Raw genomic sequence first — 23,372 nt, 5'->3', positions numbered from 1 at the left:
TGGGGCATGTTAACCTGTTTTAAGGATGCTCCTGAACCACTATGATCAATAAAAGTGTCTTGTGTACTTTTAACAGAGCTGAGGTCCACTGCAAAGTGCACTCACCCTATTGCTTACACCTATCAAGTTGTTTCAGATCTACATTAAGAGTTCATCTGGACAGGGCCTAACTATACTGGTCCAATAAGCACATGCCCTAAAGATACTGTATACCTAATTGGGAGAGTGGTTAGTGTGTTTGTCATTGGTCCTGGTGGCCTGGGTTTGAGACCCGCTTAGGGGATTCACCCCACTCTCATTTCCTTGGCAACATACAGTATGTTAATGTCATTATTTGGCAACAGTTACAACACACCGATCTGATCTAATTGTTTTTGCATTTGAAAGCTAAGCATCTCAAAGAGAATGCTCTGTGTCTTCTTCAAATCCACACCACGTATACCATGTAGAACAATGTGTCCCTGATAAGGAATCACATCAGCTCTCGTCATTGCCTTTCTCTCTGGAACAGTCCTGACTTGCTGCCGATACATGGTCCCAGGTGGTAGTGTTGCTTCTGATAGAAACATACTGTGTACCCAGAACATGGTTGCCATATTCTCAGAATGTGTATATTTGCAGTAGCGTGTCTGTACGTTCTCATGTATATTCTCACGTTTGCCATTTAAGCAATGATGACGCCAGTAATACCAAAACAGTACACAACATAGACATCTCCAAGTTTTAATGTGGAAAAACAGACAAATTCCAAAAGGATCACTTCAGACCAGTGTTGGGGTAATAATTACTTACAGTTACTTTTATGAGTAACAGAGTAATATAACAAGTAACTGTCTTAAAATATTGTAATATTATTAGTTACTTTTCCAAGTAACCTGTATATTACTTTCAGAAGGATATATCTACCGGCATGTTACATGTATTTCTTAAAGCCTTGTCCTCGTGCTAAAAAGCCTTGTCCTCGGGTTGTCAACCCGCTTATTCTGTTCCTCGTGGAAACGCTCCCATTATTTTGGAGTTGTTCGCAGAGAAAGAGAACAACATTTTAGTCAAATGAAAACTCTGCAAAGGCAGCATTGATCTCTTTGTCCAGAAACACCACATCGAAGCCTGCAGAAGCATCTGGAGGTTGTGCACAAAGGCACCAAGCCGGTAGCCAGTTCCAGAGATGCGTGAATGAGGAGACATCTATAAACCATTATGATAATGAAGAAAGATGCAAAAACGACATTTCCAAGTGCTCTAATGAAATATCCATAGAAACGATTGGAATGGTTGATAAATGCATTTCAAAAGGGCAATAATGACATTAACGTGTTTTGCTAAGAACGTGAGAGTAGGGGGACTCCGGTAAAGGGTCTCGAACCCAGGCCAACAGCACCAATGAGAAATGCCCTAACCACTGTCCCTATAAGGAATATCACTGCACCGTGTCATTATTGGGCAAGTACAGTTAGGCCCTGTCAAGATTAAACCCTAACCCCTCCTCCATGGGCATTTGTGAAGATCTTACACAACTTGATAGGCGTAAGCAATAGAGTGAATGCACTTTGAAGTGAATCTCTGTTAAAAGTACACTCAATCAAAGATTGTGTTGATCATAGTGATTCAGGGGTATCATTAAAGCTGGTGAATACGTCCCTCCGACATTAGACAACTAGACAGAAAGCCCTTCAATAAGTGAGAATAGTCAGATTAACTGATACATGACACAGCCATGGTGGCATAGCAGGAAGATTGGAGTACTGTGGACCAAGAGGATGTGAGTTCAAATCCCAGGTGAGGACATGTTGAATAATAATGACTGTATAAATGAACATGTACTGTATGTTCAAGGCACTGTGTGTGAGTATCTTTGACAGACAAAGTGCTATGAATGGATAACTCAGGTCCTTGATTGGCTCAGTAACAAGATATGCTCAATTGATGAAATATTCTCCTAATAATATATATTCTGGGAACATGGCAACCGTGTTTGGTGGGATATGTTTAACTTTTGCATGTCTAGAACATGAATAGCTTATGTTCTGAGAACATGGCAGCCATGTTCTGTGTATGTTTGGTGGGATGTTGATGGAATATTCTCCTAACCCACAGAAAACTGGACACAAATGTTCTTGCAACGTTCTCGTTAAACGTGTCTAGAACATAATAACCACGTTCTGGGTACATTTGATTTCACATAAAGGGAATGGTCTCTTGCAAACATCCCTTGCACAGCACGGGAACATTCCTATGAAAAAGTTAGTTAATGACCTAATGAGACTAAGTTCTCTAAAGTTGTGGGAACGTTTGTTGTTAGCTGGGATGGCAGCTCTTTTGATATCTTCACATTTGGCAACAATCTTGGCCAAAGATAACTTTGTCTTTCAGGACCATCCAATCATCACCTTAAGTGTTCTAAGTGTATGTAAGTGACTGGAAGTAATAGACACTCCCAGGATCAATAATGTAAAGACGAAGGATGTAACAGTCAATCCGTTAATAGATTAGTATTCCTGGATAGCTCAGGTACTACCAGAAGTTCTATCTCTTCTTACAAGGTATATGGCTTCTTAGAGTCTTGAGGAAGTGTGTACTCATGTCGTTGAAGAATTGCCCATCTTCCCTCCATATAAAGACAACATAACAGCTCATAACAGGTGAAAGGAGCCAGACTGGTGCTCAAAGACACTGGGTGTGTATAGATAGGTACTTTAGAGAGAGACACAGACAGACAGACAGACAGACAGACAGACAGACAGACAGACAGACAGACAGACAGACAGACAGACAGACAGACAGACAGACAGACAGACAGACAGACAGACAGACAGACAGACAGACAGACAGACAGACAGACACACACAAAAAACAGAGAGGTAGAGAGAGAATCCCAGAGAAAGAACAAAGAAAGACAGAAAGAAAGGGATCTGTGAATACAGACAGACAGAGTAACACCATTTGTCCACCAGTACTCTACCTTCATAGGAGCCAGCTGTATGGGTGTGATATAGGAGGGGTCCACCATGGGCTTGGGTCTGTTGGCTGTGTCTGCCAGGAGACTCTGCCATTGCTGGGGCAGACCTGTGAACTTCTGCTCCCGCTCGTCGAAACCAGTGTGGACCCGGTGCTCGAAGTTAGACGGAGCCGAAATCTCTAGCCTCTTCTTCTTTTTCCCAAACATGCTGGAAAACCCGGACAAACCTGGAAAAAACAGCAAGATATTTTAGAAAAATCTTGGGAATCCCAATAAACAGACATAGCGGTCCAAACACACTAATACATACATTATGAAGTCAATATACAGGTAACTGCCAAAATAGAGGAAACACCAGCATACCGTAAAGTTTCTTAATAGGGCGTTTTGCCACCATGAGCCACCAGAACAGCTTCAATATGCCTTGGCATAGATTCTACAAGTGTCTTGATTCAACAGCATTCCTCCATGAGAAATTCCAAAATTTGGTTGATTGTGATTGACACACACACACACAGTTATTAGGACACAGGCTAGTCGAGATATCTCCCACTTCAACACTTGACCTGTACTTTATGTTCTTTATGCATTATGCAGTAGGGTAACTAGCTGGAGAAACAGGTTAAGTGCATGTGGGAGAGAGAATCAATGTTATAGCCTAGTTTATGCAGTACAATAAAATGCCCTCCATTATCCACACCCACACTGTATGAGGGCGCGCGCACACACACACACACACACACACAGTATGAGAGCACACACGCACACACTGTATGAGGGCACACATGCACACACACACTTCACATACCAATTAAAGAGAAGATTAGTTGGCATGTCATTTGTTGATGGTCTGCTGTTTATTCAAACTACTATGGTGTTGAAGACTTGTCAACTTGATTCAGCTGCGAGATGAAGATTTGCTTTCCCAAAGCTTGTTTCGTAATACTATTAATGTTGATGGGCTTCGTGGTTTGAGCGGAAATGGAGCAAGAGACTAACCGTTTAACACTACTTGTGATTCACTGGCACTTTGATGGGCAATCACTTATTTCTCCAAATCCACGACATCTTTGGTAACAGTTTGTAGAAGAGGATAGTTCTCCACGCACATACGTACACACGCACGCACACACATACATGCACAGATAAATAGATTCACCATGTCGTCATCCACCGTGTTGTCATCACTCTGTTGGTTTGGTCTGAAAGGAGCTTATTGTATCCCTGTCTTCCTGTCTCTCTCCCCTGTAGGAACATTGTCTTCTAGTGGAAACAAATGTTTTCTCTGTCTGTCCGTATCAGCGGTCCGGACCTCCGCCGTGCCAGCCAGATCCAGCAACACATACAGGCCAGCTGCAGTAGCCACGGTGAGTGGACAGAGGGACAGAACAGATGGTTAGAGAGACAAGCTAAGGAGAGGGGTAGGCTAGTGAATTTGTGTTTGTGCCTTCAAAGAAGCCCTGTCTAAGTAAATATGAAGATCTATCTGACTCTGAGCACCTGAGGAGCAGCCCCATGAGCCCATGCAAATACCCCAATAAAGTAGCTCTGGCCAGTGACAGTGCCTTATAAAAGAAAAAGTGAGGACCCCAACAAGTAGCGCTAACAGGTGCCCAAACTAGAGCTGATAGAATGATTAATGGAGTCTTTCTCATTCAATCTGCTTACACTCCCTCAGGCTGATTTAGGGAGGGAGGGAGGGAAGAAGAAAGGAAAGGATGGAGGATATGAGAACAAAGGGAGGAGAGTGGTGTGGTCAGGAGGTGAAAGAGGATGGAATGATGAGAGGAGGGCAGTGTTGGGGAGTAGTGTACTACATATACTGTAGTTCAACTATTTATTTAACTACATTTTCAGTGGCTTGGTTGTCATTGAACTAAATTCAGTGTTTGGGTGGGTGAAGTTTGCAATCATGAGAATAGGCTAAATTACACATTCTGTTATCCATATTACGCCAAAGTGATCTGTTCTTCCAATTTGTTGTCCATGACAATTCAGATATACATATGCACATTTTTAACTAAGTAGGGCTGGGTAAGACCCGCTTTAGGCCCCAACTGGTGGCTAAATGACTCAGTACAAGGTGTGGCAAATATTCACAGAGACTTAATTGACTGCAGCTGCACACCTTAGACACCTGGCTGCAATTAGGGCTGCAGCAGCAGTATATATACGATGCAGTGGCATGCACAAGGGGGAGAGAGGTCAATGAGGCCCGTGGGTGGCCAATTTTGGGTGATCGATTGTGGGTGGCCTTGAGGTGGGGGGTAAGAAGGAGGACAGGAAAAAAAGTGGAGCATATTGTAAGTATATATGGAATGGGGGAATGCACAAATATTCTGGAAGATCTCATAAAGGAGAAGATGGCAGGAAAGAAAATGAGAAAAGTGGAACATGTTTTGAGTGAATACGGAGTGGTGGATCACACACAACTTTCAAAAGAGCTACAGAAGGAAACTGAAAGTGATGAGAGTGAGGATGAGGATGAATTAACTGCGGTGGCAGGTGTGGTGAAGCAGTTTGAACCTCGTCTTGATGATGAACATGATGATACTGGCTGAAGAGGAGAGAGAATGGATCCTTGCCTTCAGGCAGATCAATATGTGGTGTCAAGTTGGTTGGAGAAGAGGTTGGGTCGGTGAAAGTGACTCGTGTCGTTTCTGCCCGTCCAGAGGGAGCAGGCACTTCGCACCACACGACTGAGGACAAGAACTGTGACTTTCCTCTCCGGAGTAGGGAGCCATCGAAAATAGTGGTAACTCGAGTGGCGTTGAGGAGGATCAACTGAAGCTGAAGATACCAGTTGTCTGTGAAGCCTGCCGTTTGGTGCGACTCAGACCCGGTGACGCAGAGTCTTTACCAGATAAAGTCGAGTTAGGATATGTCTGTTGTCCTCTGAGAACCTTAGACCCGACTCCAGTACGGTGTTTTAGGTGTCAAGCTTATGGTCATATGGCAGCAGTGTGTCAGAGTGAGAATCCTAGATGTGAGAAGCGTGCAGGAGCACATGAGACATAGGAATGTGTAGCATTGGTGAGTAAACCGAGGCCAATAGAGTGATAGTAATAACATGTCCTTCAGCAAGTTTTTTTTTGGGGGGGGGGGGGGGGCGTTCATGGCCATGGTTGTCAATTTGTATCGCAGGAATGGAATCTAAATCACAGAGGATAAGGATAGATGTTATGGCGGCAGCTGCAGAGATGTACCCTACCTGACCAAAAGTATGTGGACACCTGCTTGTCTAACATCTCAATCCAAAAACCATGGGTATTAATATGGAGTTTGTCCCCCCCCTTTACTGCTATAAACAGCCTCCGCTCTTCTGGGAAGGCTTTCCACTAGATGTTGCAACATTGCTGCGGGGACTTGCTTCCATTAAGCCACAAGAGCATTAGTGAGGTCGGGCACTGATGTTGGGCGACTGGGCCTGGCTCGCAGTCGGCGTTCCAATTCATCCCGAAGGTGTTCGATGCAGTTGAGGTCAGGGCTCTGTGCAGGCCAGTCACATTCTTTCACACCGAGTTCTACCAAACTTTGCAGTTGCTACTATGCATTGGGGCAGGTAGCGTTCTCCTTGCATCCGCCAAACCCAGATTTGTCTGTCGGCCTGCCAGAAGGTGAAGCATGATTCATCACTCCAGAGAACGTGTTTCCACTGCTCCTGAGTCCAATGGCGGAGAGCTTTACACCACTCCAGCCGACGCTTGGCATTGTGCATGGTGATCTGAGGCTTGTGTGCGGCTGCTCGGCTACGGAAACCCATTTCACAAAACTCCTGTCTATCAGTTCTTGTGCTGACATTGCTTCCAGAGGCAGTTTGGAACTTGGTAGTGAATGTTGCAATTGAGGAAAGATGATTTTTACGCGCCTTTGAGCTTTTAGGCCACAAACCTTCGCAGCTGAACTGTTTCTACAAGACGTTTCCACTTCACAATAACCGCACTTACAGTTGTTAGGGGCAGCTCTAGCAGGACAGACATTTGACGAACTGACTTGTTGAAAAGGTGGCATCCTATGGCGGTGCCACGTTGAAAGTCACTGAGCTCTTCAGTAAGGACATTCTACTGCCAATGTTTGTCTATGGAGATTGCATGGCTGTGTGCTCGATTTTTATACACCTGTCAGCAACTGGTGTGACTGAAATAGCTGAATTCACTCATTTGAAGGGGTGTCCACATATTTCTGTACATGCTGTACTTGGGTGTACGGAATATTACAGCAGAATAGTTACAAGATGTTTTGAACGATAGTGTCCCGTCCTCCCAGGCTACTGGTCTGGAGTAGTATCTGATAGGGCCAAAGTAGTGGAATAGTGGTGAGGTTGTAATGGGTGCAGGGTTAGTTGGTAGGGCAATTATTATAATTGATTTCAAATTGTAATGAATTCATACTATAGAATAGTAGGTTGATGCAAAGCCAATACAGTAGGTGGCGGCAGGCACCTATCTTGTATGGGGACTGCCATAGTACAAAAGAAGAGGGAGAAAGAGCTGGGAGGAGGACCCGCTGGACCAGCCAGCACCCTAATATGCCTAAGGTTAGAAGTTCTCTCTGTCTTGGGGTTAAATATGATCTTCCCCAGCAATTTAAGTTTAGTTATCGCTGTGAAAGGGCCAGTACTTGATTTTAAGGTTTTACATTTGAGTGAATACTCATTTGGGTACCTGAAGATTCCCCTACCTGTCAAACATGTTGAGTTAACTAAATCCCTGTTTGAGAACTTCATTGCCTTGTCTGACTCTTGGTTTTGCGTCACCACACATGTGACACACTCCTCCGCGGAGTTGTTACAGTAGCTTAACTTCTTCCAGTGTGAAGTCATTGGTAGCTTGGTAAACCACATTTTCAGAGTAGCTTCACCAACACCAGAGGGAGGGAGGGAGATGGAGTGGCAGGGACACACACGCATAACTAGCATGCCTTTCACGTCTTCCCCAGAATAACCAGCTAACACGCACATTCCTGCATTCTCTGACTCCATCTCCCTCTGCTCCGTATCCATATTTGACCTGCCAATCACCTCCTTACGCACTGCGGACCTGTCAACAAGGCTTTTCCTCATTGGCTGAGTGCCAGTACCACCTCTACTGATTGGCCGAAGCCGTCTGACATTTTACTATTCTTATCCCTAACCACCAGTGTGTCCTTTGGAAAGTGAAACGGCAGCATTCATCCACTCTACATCTATTACATCCGTACTAAAAATAGAGCTGAGTGAATTACGTCAACAAGCAGAAAACTAAAACACTATCTCTGGATATCAGGGACAAACACTGGCTAGCTTAACTAGACCTGGGGGAGTGGGCCCAGAAGGGTGTGCAGGATTTTGCTCCAGCCCAGCACTGACACACCTTATTTAACTAATCAAGGGTTTGAGTATTAGTTGAATCAGATGTGTTAGTGCCAGGCTGGAGCAAAAAGCCTGCACACACTTTGTTTCCATTCAGGACCAGGGCTGGGAGAAGACTGATGCTATACACAGACAGAGAACCTCAACCCCAGCAGCACATTTAGGGGGATTGCATCGGGATTAGGAGCAGGCAGAGAGATGCGAGCCAAGGGGCAGTGTGTGTGTGAGATTTGGGAATGGGATTATAGAGGTTAGCAGGGTTTAAGTCCTGATTGTAAGAGAAAGAGGAATACTGGCACAGACTGCTGGACTGCTCGTCTAGGCCACACACACACACACGCACGCGCACACACATGCTCACTCATTTCGGGCAGGCTTTTAAAGGGGAATGGCATTCACAGTGCATGGCTGGCTTGAGTACTAACAGTAGATGAAGTAGAAGTGCAGTTGCATCGTTTCGAGTGAACAGTATTTAAGCGAGGAGCCCTCTGAGAATTTCCCTGTATGGGAAAACCTTACGGGACTACGTAATGCACGGATTGTCTTGGCAGCCAGACCAGCAACCACCGAGCTATAATTTATGAGCAGATTATAAAGCACTTCATGGAGAATAAGGTTATTACAGCAAAGAGGTACAATGTCACTGGATGAGAAACAGTAGCCTGGTTAATGCCAAGACGATGAAATGTTATCAGGGTAAAAGTGTCAGACAGAGTACATGTGATTGTTCCTAAACAATGCATGGGTAGCTATTGCAAACACAAGTGCGTATGTGTGTGCTCACCTTCATAGCTGACCCAGACTGACCTCCCGTGTAAAAGTGAGCTCTGCGCCACAGATAAATCGTGGTCGTATCTTAGCCATGTTTCTCACTAGAACTGGTAAAAAAAAAGGAGTTATGAGTGCCTTGCATAACCCAGTTCAACGTAAGTGCCAACCTACACAAACATATACAACAACGTTACACCCACACATACACGCACACACAAACACACACACACATTCCCCAGCATGGCAGATCGCCCTCCACACAGACTAAGAGGGGCAGGGTTCTTGACTCCCAGGCTGATTTGTCTCAAGCCATCTGTCGTCATCTGAGCCATGGCAGGCGTTTCCCTGCACCCAAAACCCAGCCACGACACACACACTTTTGCACGTGTGTGTGTGTGTGTGTCTGCGTGTATGAGAAAGCATGTACAGTGGGTTCTGGAATTATTGGATCCCTCGATAAAGATGAGCAGAAAAGACTGTCGAAAATAAATAATACCAATGCTGAGCTATGTATATTGTATGCAAAAAATGTTTTATTTTATTTTATGCTTGTACAGTTATTTTACGCTTGTACAGATTTTGTTAAACACGGAATATATTTTTATACATATACAGTGCATTCGGAAAGTATTCAGACCCCTTGACTTTTTCCACCTTTTGTTACGTTACAGCCTTATTCGAAAATTGTTAGATTGAAAAAGATTCCTCATCAATCTACCCAAAATACCCCATACTGCCAAAGCGACAGTATTTTTGTGTGTGCAAATGTATTAAAAACAAATAACAAAAATACCCTTTGCTATGAGACTCGAAATTGAGCTCAGGTGCATCCTGTTTCCATTGATCATCCTTGAGATGTTTCTACAACTTGATTGGAGTCCACCTGTGGTAAATCCAATGATTGGACACGATTTGGAAAGCCACTCACCTGTCTATATAAGGTCCCAAAATTGACAGTGCATGTCAGAGCAAGCCATGAGGTTGAAGGAATTCTCTGTAGAACTCCGAGACAGGATTGTGTCTAGGCACAGATCTGGGAAAGGGTACCAAGACATTTCTGCAGCATTGAAGGTCCCCAAGAATACAGTGGCCTTCATCATTCTTAAATGGAAGAAGTTTGGAACCACCAAGATTCTTCCTAGAGCTGGCCGCCCACCCAACTGATCAATCGGAGGAGAAGGGCCTTGGACAGGGAGGTGACCAACAACCCGATGGTCGCTCTGATAGAGCTCCAGAGTTCCTCTGTGGAGATATGAGAACCTTCCCAAAGCACAACCATCTCTGCAGCACTCCACCAATCAAGCCTTTATGGTACAGTGGCGAGCCACTCCTCAGTAAAAGGCACATTACAACCCGCTTGGAGTTTGCCAAAAGGCACCTAAAAGACCCTCAGACTATGATTCTCTGGTTTGAAGAAAACAAAATTGAACTCTTTGGCCTGAATGCCAACCGTCATGTCTGGAGGAAATCTGGCACCATCCCTACAATGAAGCTTGGTGGTGGCAGAATCATGCTGTGAGGATGTTTTTCAAAGGCAGGGACTGGGAGACTAGTCAGGATCGAGGGAAAGATGAACGGAGCAAAGTATATGAAAACCTGCTCCAGAGCACTCAAGACCTCAGACTGGGGCAAAGGTTCACCTTCCAACAGGACAACGACCCTAAGCACACGGCCAAGACAACCCAGGAGTGAATTCGGGACAAGTCCCTGAATGTCCTTGGGTGGACCAGCCAGAGCCCAGACTTGAACCCGATCGAACATCTCTGGAGAGACCTGAAAATAGCTGTGCAGCAACGCTCCCCATCCAACCTGACAGAGCTTGAGAGGATCTGCAGAGAAAAATGGGAGAAACTCCCCAAATACAAGTGTGCCAAGATTTTTACGTCATACCCAAGAAGACTCAATGCTGTAATCGCTGCCAAAGGCGCTTCAACAATGTACTGAGTAAAGGGTCTGAATACATATGTAAATGGTTTTTTATTATCTTTCCAAAAAGCAGTTTTTTCTCTCATTATGGCGTATTATGTGTCGATTGATGAGGGAAAAAACAATTGAATCCATTTAAGAATAAAGCTGTAACACAATGTGGAAAAAGTCAAGGTGTCTGAATACTTTCTGAGCACAAATATGCACATGTTTTTGTGTGATTAAGAGCCGCAGTCCCTATTTAGGCACAACAAAGGCGTTATAAATGTATACTGAACCAAAATATAAATGCAACATGCAACAATTTCATTGATTTGACTGAGTTACAGTTCATATGAGGAAATCAGTCAATTGAAATAAATTCATTAGGCCCTAATCTATGGATTTCACATGACTGGGAATACAAATAGGCATCTGTTGGTCACAGATACCTTTAAAAGAAATGGGCCTCATAATTGTCCTCAGGATCTCGTCGCTGTGATTTTGTGCATTCAAATTGCCATCAATAAAATGCAATTATGTTTGTTGTCCGTAGCTTATGCCTGCCGATATCATAACCCCACCGCCACCATGGGGCACTCAGCAAACCGCTTGCCGACACAACGCCATACACATGGTCTGCGGTTGTGAGGCCGGTTGGACGTACTGCCAAATTCTCTAAAACGACGTTGGAGGTGGCTTATGGTAGAGAAATGAACATTAAATTCTCTGGCAACAGCTCTGGTGGACATTCATGCAGTCAGCATGCCAATAGCACGCTCCCTAAAAACATCTGTGGCATTGTGTTGTGTGACAAAACTGCACATTTTAGATTGGGCTTTTATTGTCCCCAGCATACGTGTGTAATGATCATTCTGTTTAATCAGCTTCTTGATATGCCACATCTGTCAGGTGGATGGATTATCTTGGCAAAAGAGAAATGTTCACTCAGAGGCATGTAAAGAAATATGTTCCAAACATTTTGAGAAATACGATTTTTGTGCGCATGACACATTTAAGGCATCTTTTATTTCAGCTCATGAAATATGGGACCAACACTTTACATGTTGCGTTTATATTTTTATTCAGTGTAGTAATCCCACCCACCAGCGGGCTCTCTCTCTCTCTGGCGAGATGTCTAGTTTCAGAGCGCCTCAGAATGGGACTTGAATTGCAGTCCATGACAGGCGCAAACAGCCAGGGTTTTTAGTTGGCTGATCTCTCAGTCCATCGCTGTCTAGCACCTCCCCCTCTTTGTGGATTTCAACGTTCAGCGTAATGGGCTTAACAAGGATGTGGGTTTGGGAAATTGGAAAGTATGCATCTAACAAACAGTTTTCACATATAAACTTTATATGCCTGAATTCCAAATCAACCGGGCTCTCCAAAAACAATATGATCCCTGTGATAGAACATATATATTAATTGCCGATTTTCGCAATTTGTCATCTAATACAGCTGTATAGCAGGCTTGCTTCCTCTCTTGCCTAGATTTTAACCACACCAGTTTCAAGTCGAACTTTGAGCCACAGTGTTACCATGCTCTTACGTGCCAGCAATTGGAGCCCGGGAACAAGGTTACAAATGTAGACATTTTCCCCCTTTCTCCCTCCACCCCAGGCATTTTCATTACAATCCAAAAGGCATTTCTTAAACACCAAAATATTATGCTCCATTTTTGGTGCCTTGTCATCTTCATTACAAGCAGTATTTCTTATAAAGGCCAGTGAGTTCAAATGTGGCCCACAATCTACACTGAGCGATTGCCCTAAAAGAGATCCTAAACTAAACCCACAACTAGAATGTTGCTAAGACAATGTACAAATCTACAGAGCCGTCAAGGCATCCGATCTGTGGGCTGACAGCCTCACCTGTTAAGGTACAGTCTGCTGCTACTACACCACATGGTTGGCCAGCTTGACATTTTTTATTGACTGTACCAACCCAATGAGTACTGTTTTTATGCTCTTGTTCTTCAGTTGGTCTTACGTTCTCTCTGTTGTGAAATTGTTGTGTTTGCTTTGTTCTATCAGGATTGGATTCCCTCAAGATCTTTTCATTTGGTCCAAAATTCATGTTAAGCTAGAGGTGTATTCTTCCAGGAACGTGATCCCAAACAGCCACGTTCTGATCCAGGATCAGTATGTCCAAGTTTTAAAACTCATGAATGTCACATTTATCTTGTGCTTCATGTTTCATGTGTCATAGTTGTAAAGAAAGGTCTGACAGTTAGAGAGAAACTTATCCTGGTAACAGATCTTACCTGGTAACCCAGTCACAGTTCCTCTCGACCAATAGAAATGCTCGAATTCCACAAGGCGGTAATAGTTCTACATCATGAGAACCTGTACAGTCCAAGTATTCATCAACCAAAGTCATCCAGACCAGTACACTCCAACTGCAGTCAATGTGTCTGTCTGTGTCCTGTTTATTCTCCAGTATTATTAATATTCTACTGTACACATACTGCCGGACGTATGATTACCAAATGTATTCTTCTTTAAACCTAATAAAGATATTTAGGAAGATAAAACATAATCCAGAGTGATGGATGGCATTGGGTATTCAGGACGATTCGCAGTTGAAGTACTAGGTGTTATCCAGCTAGCGAGCTACCCTGTCCTGTCCTGTCCTGTAGTGTGTGTTTGTCCCAGCTCAGTCCCAGTCAGAGACGATACTATAGATATCGACAGGACATACTGGAAAACTGCCGACGCCAGCAGCCGCAGAAAAGCCCAGGGCAGGGCACAGCCAGACAGCCTAAGCCAGGACACGTCCTTTTTCCTTTCCCTATGATATTCACCCTGACGGTCCTAACCAAACACTCACAATCTTCACATCCATCCTCCCTTCAGGCTTTCTGCTCTACATCCTCCTTTAGATCTTCTGGTGCCATCGCTGCTGCTGAGTGTCAGTGTCAGTGTGTGTGTGTGTCTCCTGTGTCTTGTGTCCTCTCCCTGACCGGATCAGAGTGTGTGCCGTGCACAGACACACGCACACAACGTCCGGCCTCACATTCAACATGAGATCTCATCTTCTACCCCACCATTCGGGGTGGGGGGGGGGGGTGGAGGGAGGGAGGGAGAACAGGAACCAGTGTGGCTTGTATGGCAGCCACACCCGTTCCCAGTCCCCTGGGCTAATAATACACATGCCACTGTGGGAGGGGACTGTCACACACACACACCCACACACACTGCATATCTGCGCAAAGGCTGAGGCGACAACTGGGTCCTAAATAGAGGGAACACACTGTAGTTACTGTAGTTAGGGGTGTGCTGGGTATGATAACTATTCCATGAACTATGACCTGTATATTAAGCATCCTTAGATACATTATATTACATGTGGAAAATTATACTGTAGAAATAGTGGCACTGGGAATTTTCCCATAAATGTAATTTACTATGTGTTTGTGGTATTGATGTTATCTCTACCCTAAAATGTTCTCCATAATATTCCATACCACAGGCATTCAACATGATCTCTGAGGACAAATAGCCAGACTAAGAAAGACTTCAATAAACATTCCTACACTATCAGGACAGGGAAACATGCCTACATTATCAGGACAGAGAAACCTTCCTGCATTATCAGGACAGAGAAACATGCCTACATTATCAGGACAGAGACATCTTGAAATTATCAGGACAGAGAAACCTTCCTACATTATCAGGGCAGAGAAACATGCCTACATTATCAGGACAGAGACATCTTGAAATTATCAGGACAGAGAAACATGCCTACATTATCAGGACAGAGACATCTTGAAATTATCAGGACAGAGAAACCTTCCTACATTATCAGGACAGAGAAACATGCCTACATTATCAAGGCAGAGAAACCTTCCTACATGATCAAGACAGAAAGAACCTTCCAACATGATCAAGACAGAAAGAACCTTCCAACATGATCAAGACAGAAAGAACCTTCCTACATGATCAAGACAGAAAGAACCTTCCAACATGATCAGGACAGAAAGAACCTTCCTACATGATCAAGACAGAAAGAACCTTCCAACATGATCAAGACAGAAAGAACCTTCCAACATGATCAGGACAGAAAGAACCTTCATACATGATCAAGACAGAAATAACCTTCCTACATGATCAAGACAGAAAGAACCTTCCTACATTATCAGATCAGAGCATAATTCTACATTATCAGATCAGAAAAAACGTCCTATATTATCAGTGAAATAATCTCCGTATCTGTTCTGGTACTATCCATATCCCACCATCAATAGACCAACTCAGAGGGGAATCTGTCAGCTACGTAGAGATCAGCAGGGTTATCTTAATGAGATCTGTACAACCCTCAGGACAGCGTAGAAATGTGTGTGTATGCGCGCATGTGTGTACGTGTTTGAGTGCGTGTGTGTACATAGGCGCGTGTGCGTGTGTGTGTTTAGGTCACATGACCATACACTCTTTAAAAAATGCTGGGTTGTTTGGCAGATATACTCTTAAGGAGCCTACCGTTACTCCTTGAGATCGAAGGACCTCTTCAGAATTAGACTGGGTCTGGCAGGCAAAACATACATCTACACCTAAATTGATTCTAAATAGCGATATGGTTCTAGAAACATAAAGCCCTTTAGTTTCATATCACGTCAAAATCATTTCATAAATGCAAAATATACACTTTTACTGCACACCGTTTTAACCGATTTTAACACAGTTGCAGCTAACAGGTTTTTTTCAGTGACAACACCTTCTTTCGTTACAAACAGGTGTTGGGACTGTCTCCGCCAAGCGACCAAAAGAAAAAGAGAACCGAACCCTTCGTTCTGACCAGGGGACAATCGCCTCTACTCCCTGGCATTCACCATCATGAATGGGCAGGTTCTGGATCAGAAGACATTTTGTCCTGTTGTTTACATCAAGTCATATTAGAAATGTGTACCTGGTAGGGGTTTGGGGGGGTAAAGTGGTCACTTTTCTTCAGCCCCCTTCCACAGCTTTATTAGGGCTGCGGTGATTCAAAATGATGGATTGTGCTTATAGCGTTTGTTTATTTCTGTGTTCCTTATTTGCTGTTTATCTTTGGTATGATTTTACTTCGTAGCTGAAATTAATAGCTGACAACAAAAAAATACACATATATATTTACAATTCGTCATAATTGGCCATATGTCAATAATTTCATACTGTAGTAACGTTATAACATTGATTGTTGTCGTTAGAGGTATTTGTACGCCTATAAAAACAGCAGATTCTATAGTAGAGACGAGCAATAAAAATGGAAATGACGGTTACACAGCAATAAAGTAAGATAACCCACAGAATGGTCAAAAATACATTAAGAACAATAACCCAGCAAAAGAGTAAAAAGCAACCCACTGCTGGGACAAAATAACCACCTTTCTGGGTAAATCAAGTATCTCATTCACGTAACCTAACAGCCCTGGGTCAAAATAACCTAGTTTTTAGAAATGACCCAAACTGGGTCAGCATTTTTTTTTTTTTTTAGATTGTAATGGTTTCATTCAAAGCTTTTATGCAACACCATTTATCCATGGATTAACCCATTGTTTACCGAGCCCATTCCTGAGAATTCTGCCTGCTTTCAAAGTATGGTGAAATCCTCACTCAGAACCTTCACAATTCTGAGCTTGCTCGTTGTAGAGGTATAGTAAGGGGTTAAAAATGATTCACTTGCACATTACACATTTTGTCTCGACAGTAATATCTCACCATGGTTGTCATATTACATACATACTGTACAGTACTGTGCTTCTCTACCTGAAACCCTGCTGTGTAGGTGCAATATTGCATCACTTACAAACTGAGAAAAAAAAACACTGCAGCTGCTGCTGCCGTGGGCTGTACTATATATACATAACATGTATCATATGCTTGACTATTCCTTTTACTTGGGATTAGAAGGAGAGGAGGAGAGACAGAATGGTCCTTCAGAACAGGCTCCTCACCGTATGAACTAGCTAACGGACTATCTGACACCATGAAGTATACAGTAATAGTTTTGGTTATAATTAATAAGAAACACAAACAGAGATTATTCTGATCTCACAAGACACACAGATTATGTGTACCTACAGTTGAAGTCGTAAATTTACATACACCTTAGCCAAATACATTTAAACTCGATTTTTCACAATGGCTGACATTTAATCCTAGTAAAAATGTCCTGTCTTAGGTCAGTTAGGATCACCACTTTATTTTAAGAATGTGAAATGTCAGAATAATAGTAGAGCGAATGATTTATTTCAGCTTTTATTTCTTTCATCACATTCCCAGTGGGTCAGAAGTTTACATACACTCAATTAGTATTTGGTAGCGTTGCCTTTAAATTGTTTAACTTGGGTCAAACATTTCGGGTAGCCTTCCACAAGCTTCCCACAATAAATTGGGTGAATTTTGGCCCATTCCTCCTGACATAGCTGGTGTAACTGACTCAGCTTTGTAGGCCACCTTGCTCGCACATGCTTTTTCAGGTCTGCCCACACATTTTCTATAGGATTGAGGTCAGGGCTTTGTGATGGCCACTCCAATACCTTGACTTTGTTGTCCATTTTGCCACAACTTTGGAAGTATGCTTGGGGTCATTGTCCATTTGGAAAACCCATTTGCGCCCAACTTCAACTTCCTGACTGATGTCTTGAGATGTTGCTTCTATATATCCACATAATTTTCCATCCCCATGATGCCATCTATTTTGTGAAGTGCACCAGTCCCTCCTGCAGCAAAGCACCCCCACAACATGATGCTGCCACACTCGTGCTCCACGGTTGGGATGGTGTTCTTCAGCTTGCAAGCCTCCCCCTTTTTCCTCCAAACATAATGATGGTCATTATGGCCAAACAGTTCTATTTTTGTTTCATCAGACCAGAGGACATTTCTCCAAAAAGTACGATCTTTGTCCCCATGTGCAGTTGCAAACTGTAGTCTGGCTTTTTTATGGCAATTTTGGAGCAGTGGCTTCATCCTTGCTGAGCGCCCTTTCAGGTTATGTCGATATAGGACTCGTTTTACTGTGGATATAGATACTTTTGTACCCGTTTTCTCCAGCATCTTCACAAGGTCCTTTGCTGTTGTTCTGGGATTGATTTGCACTTTTCGCAGCAAAGTACATTCATCTCTAGGAGACAGAACGTGTCTCCTTCCTGAGCGGTATGACGGCTGCATGGTTCCATGGTGTTTATACTTGCGTACTATTGTTTGTACAGATGAACTTGGTACCTTCAGACATTTGGAAATTGCTCCCAGGGATGAACCAGAATTGTGGAAGTCTACCATTTTTTTTCTGAGGTCTTGGCTGATTTCTTTTGATTTTCCATGATGTCAAGCAAAGAAGCACTGAGTTTGAAGGTAGGCCTTGAAATACATCCACAGGTACACTTCCAATTGACTCAAATTATGTCAATTAGCCTATCAGAAGCTTCTATAGCCATGACATCATTTTCTGGAATTTTCCAAGCTGTTTAAAGGCACAGTCAACCTAGTGTATGTAAACTTCTGACCCACTGGAATTGTGTTACAGTGAATTATAAGTGAAATAATCTGTCTGTAAACAATTGTTGGAAAAATTACTTGTGTCATGCACAAAGTAAATGTCCTAACCGACTTTCCAAAACTATAGTTTATTAACAACAAATTTGTGGAGTGGTTGAAAAACAAGTTTTAATGACTACAACCTAAGTGTATGTAAACTTACGACTTCAACTGTAGGTGAGGTGAATAGATGTCTAATACTGGCTGTAAGTTATATATTATATGAATGTCATATATTTGGATATATGATCCATGTGCAGTATAGCTGCATGCTCCATCCAGTTCAGTGTATTCATGACACTCTCCAAGCCTTTCTCATGTGTTGAGGATATATGAGGTGACTGTATCCAGATCTATTCAGTGCCAGTGATTTTCTAAGTATAGAGATATCATCATCACGCTTCACTCATTTCATCTCAAACCAAGACTCCTTTAAGAAGACCTACCCATATGGTATTTTTTTACATCGCCTCAAGGCTAACATCTGTACACAGACAACACATAGAAATGCACACACACAGGCTCACCTCACACACACTCACACGAGTGCAGGCACACTTTCCCTCACAAATGCGTGCGCGCACACACACACACACACAGTGGCTTCCTCTGTCAAACAGGGAGAGATTTGTTTAGTGTTTGACCTCTGTCGTTGCCTGCCATCAGAAGAGATGACGATGGGGGACAGACATAAAGAATCTGAGTGTTGAGTTTGTCTCTGGACTGTAAAGGCCAAGCCCGTGGCCTGGGAAGAGGAGTGTGGAGAGTTAAAATGTCTGTTTTTAACAGTCTGTTATTGATGGCTAATGAACCATTAACAACCACATTCCAAGAGTTTTCCATACCATGCTATGGGAGAGATACACACATCCCACTGGGCACAGACATTAATTCAACGTCTGTTCCACGTCATTTCATTGAAACGTCAATAAATTGAAATTAAGTGGAAACAACATTGATTCAACCAGTGTGTGCCCAGTGGGATGCTGACACACGCACACACACACACGGCAGTATAAACACAGTTATATTGACAATATAAGTTGAATACTTGAATACTGTATCTTTGTAATGTTCCTTGAACGTTGATCAAACTCACTCTCCTGCTCCATTAGCTTGGCGCATTAACCATTTAACAGCCACTTGCAGCATCACTAACAAACCACTAATCACAGAGCCCAATTCCACATGTAGCACAGAGAGGCTGTAAATGTATTTCTCTCTGTTATGCTCCACCACTTCTCCCTGCTGTAGATGAGGCTCTGCTTAAAAGCATTTACACACACATGCACACACACGCTTGCACACACAAAAACGTGTGCGCACCCACGCATGTACACACTCAAACAAACAGATGAGCCTGTCTGTCTGTCCTTTATAGTAACTTACTGTTACTATATTTACGGTAACATACTGTACCTTTTTTACAATAACTTACAGTTAACTGGCTTCCAGTAAGTTATCATTAAAAATACATTTTTTTTTTTTTTACAGTGGGCCAGAAGCAACCTGGTTCCTCATATGTCCTATGAAAGCAGGCTTTCTCCCCCATTATCTAGATGAGAGGAACATGTTAAAAGCCTAGTATACAACAGCTGATGAAACTTCACACCTTAAAAGCGTGAAAACATTTGATCAGTATTATTTCCTGATAGTTGCATGTTTAAAAATACAATTTACACAGGACCTTCTAATCAGCAGGTTTGCATGGTTTCAGCTTTCCATGGTGACATCACCATGCTGCAAAGTGGTTAATATACCAATAAGAAAGAACGTTGCAAACCTCTCTGCCAATTCATGGGTTGCACAATATTGTTTTGAATGTTTGTTTTAGGACTGATGCCCAACTGAGCATTCTATTCAATGCATCCTCATTGAAAGCTGATGAAGGGTTGATCTAAAAAGTGCATTACTGTGGCTGCAGTATAATGTTAGCTAGCTAAGATTGAGGGAAGACCTCCAGATTTTAGCTAGCTAACCTTTGCATTGCTAGCTATTTTTGACTAACTTTGCTAAAGTAAATTTGACAACATGTTGTTGCAAAGTTGTTTCCTAATAAATATGACCTACTGTATCAATGGCATAGTATTCCCAAGCCCCTATAGTGTAATTTAGAAGACACTGTCATTAGCCCCGGTTCAAAGTCATTAGCCCCCGTTCTACTTTTGAGCATCAATATGGCTGCGGCGCCTGTAGAACGTTGATAACAATAGCAACGACGCAACCAAGTGACGGCGATGCAACCATGAATAACAGCTAAGCTGTGTTCGAATGAAAAAAAAAAAAAGCTGTGTTCGAATGTACTCCCATAATGCAATTCTTCAGGAAATGGGCGTGGCTTCACATTGTTTTCAGATTTAAAATCAATAGTATGCAGCCAAAGTCCAACGAGAGCGGATATAAATTCATTGCCTTAACTAATTATGGCAAATGTTAAGAAAACGTTAAGCAACGTAATAAAGTAATGATTTTAAAATAAGTTACCTTGCACGCTATGTTTACCTAACGTTAGTTGGCCACTAATACATCAAACTTGCCAGTATATTAACTATATGCCATCTAACTAACTACCAAACGTTTATTGACATGATTATTCCCGTCATTCTTAGCTAAGTGGTATAGTTGTTGTGAGTTCTCAATGGACATTCGGGTACTTTCGTTAATTCGCTCTGGCTATCTACTCCGATTTCAGAGCTCATATCTGTGTACCAGTTGCGCAGAATAACTAATGAATTTACGAACGCTCAACACCCGTTGAATATGGCCGGTGTCAGTAAACGTCTGCAAAAAAGCATAATTAAATTGTTGGCAGCAGCACAGTTACAGTCACCAACGCTCTGGATAACATGAAAACAGCCTAACCAGCTCTGCTAGGGCGAGTAAAATGGTCAGATTGAGGTGTTCTCTCATTATGTGTCTGGAAGTAGCTAGACAGTTAGCTCGGGTGCTTGACTGCGGTTGTGAGGTCAGAATGTTCGGATCAACCCTACACCTCCAACAGAGGGTCCCGTGTGCGCTCTGAACGCTCCTGAAGTGAAACGCTCAATGTACAAACGGACACCCGAAGTTGTAAAATGTCTAGCTAGGCTCAACTGAAAGGACACCGTTTGTTTACAGTATACTAATATTATATAGTATGTAGTGTATACTCATTAAGTATGTAGTATACAGTATGTTAGTATGGGTATTCGAACACAGCTCTAGTTTTCAGTTTTCCCCTCCCCACAGCAAAATTCTGGATAAAAAGTTATTTTTTTGCCCATTTTAATGGAAATATATTACAATAAGGTACTTAATTATTACCCAGAAATGATTTGATATTGACATAAAAATGGCTGCATTGGGCCTTTGAAGTCCTTCAGGCTCCCACATCAACCCCAAACATACATAATTGATCACTGGATCCACCCCTGCCTTGTTTGGTTGGATACAGGGACTGAAATATAAAATGTATTCATAGGGTTTTGTGTATCTACATCTCAATAGTGAGATGTAAAGTATGAACAAAAATATTTACTTGTACAGCAAATAGTTGTATGTAGCTACGTATCAATGTTATGATCCCTTTGGCTTTCTATACGTTGTGTAGCCACTGCCTGTCAGACTTCTAATAGGTTGTGTTGTGTGCCCAATTGTTCTTCAGCTGAAAACGGCTGGGGCAAGGTGTGTTTAATGGGCATTAATAATGGCCGTGTGTGCGGGCGTGTGTTTGTGTTTTTATGGTTTTAAGCCCCTGAGGCATTGCATAACTTAAAGCAGCATTTTACTTGGTTATCTGCCTACACTGAGAGAGAGAAGGATAGAGATGGATAGAGAAAGACAGACAGCTTCAGACATGGATCAGAGTAACCAATGAAAGACAGGAAAGGAGAACCTCTTCATAACGGAGCTGAGGTAAAAAATAAAAAATAAACTCCTGGGCTGGGCCATACTGAAGGCCTAACAGTGACACAGCAATTGGCAGTCACTAGCAGATATTTATGACACGGCTGGCATGGTCTTGACAGGGCATCCGTTACTTCTCACCAAGGTCCCTGACCACAACGTCGTTGTGACTGATGACAGAGTGCTATTTCTGCGCGGTGGGCTGGGATGTAGGTATTCGGTTTGGTCTTATCTGGGTATAAATCCTTAACACACACTCACAGGTTACCACCCAGAGGTGGTAGGTAATGACCTTAGCCAGCTGACCAAAAGGTCACCATGTTAAAAGGTCCCTTGAATAACGGTTGTTCCCTAAAGTTGTTCCCTGAAGGGTTACTTTTGTGTTTAACCTATACATGTGCACACACACACACACACACACACACACACACACACACACACACACACACACACACACACACACACACACACACACACACACGTTATCCAATGACACAGTAGTACAATGTGAGTCATTGCACAATAACCCACACCAGAGATGATATATACAACTACAGTAGCCATACGTATGAAACATTTATCAGTCTCTCCCTCCATCTCTCCCTATTCCATCTCCTCATCCCTCCCTAGTGGTGTTCATCCTCTCTCTGCCTCTATTTCCACTTGACCAGTATTCAGGCATCAGCTATAGTATATGTAGCTGTACATCTGCCGGCCTGTTTTCACCGAGTTTTCCCATCATGGCTCACAGGGGCTCGCAGGGGGTCGTTGGTAGAGCACTAGTAATACGAGTTCTTTCAAACATGCATCAGGAATACCATACAGAAATCTGAAAGGGCATACAAAATAAATAACCATCGTTTTTTTAAACATCAATGTCTGATATTCAATAGGTGATCAGTGGGTGTGTGGCCATGGGCTGATAGAGAGTGAGTTCATCCTGGATGTCCAGTAGAGAAGCACTCATCAGCAGATCTGATCTGGCTGA

The 23,372-nt window shown here is 42.8% G+C and overlaps 1 protein-coding gene across 1 annotated transcript in view; it reads right to left on the bottom strand.

Annotated features, from left to right (window-relative positions):
• LOC115107994 (serine/threonine-protein kinase PAK 5-like) overlaps positions 1-23,372 on the bottom strand; it is a 117,391-nt gene that overhangs the window by 70,466 nt on the left and 23,553 nt on the right. The window contains 1 exon segment of the mRNA XM_029631842.2: positions 2,963-3,186. Coding sequence (XP_029487702.2) covers positions 2,963-3,166 — 204 coding nt within the window. The 5' untranslated portion in view covers positions 3,167-3,186.

This window comes from Oncorhynchus nerka, linkage group LG24, assembly GCF_034236695.1.
Source record: "Oncorhynchus nerka isolate Pitt River linkage group LG24, Oner_Uvic_2.0, whole genome shotgun sequence".
Lineage (NCBI taxonomy): Eukaryota > Metazoa > Chordata > Actinopteri > Salmoniformes > Salmonidae > Oncorhynchus > Oncorhynchus nerka.
Note: the sequence above shows the minus strand (reverse complement) of the source record. Positions and strands in the feature narration are given on the sequence as shown.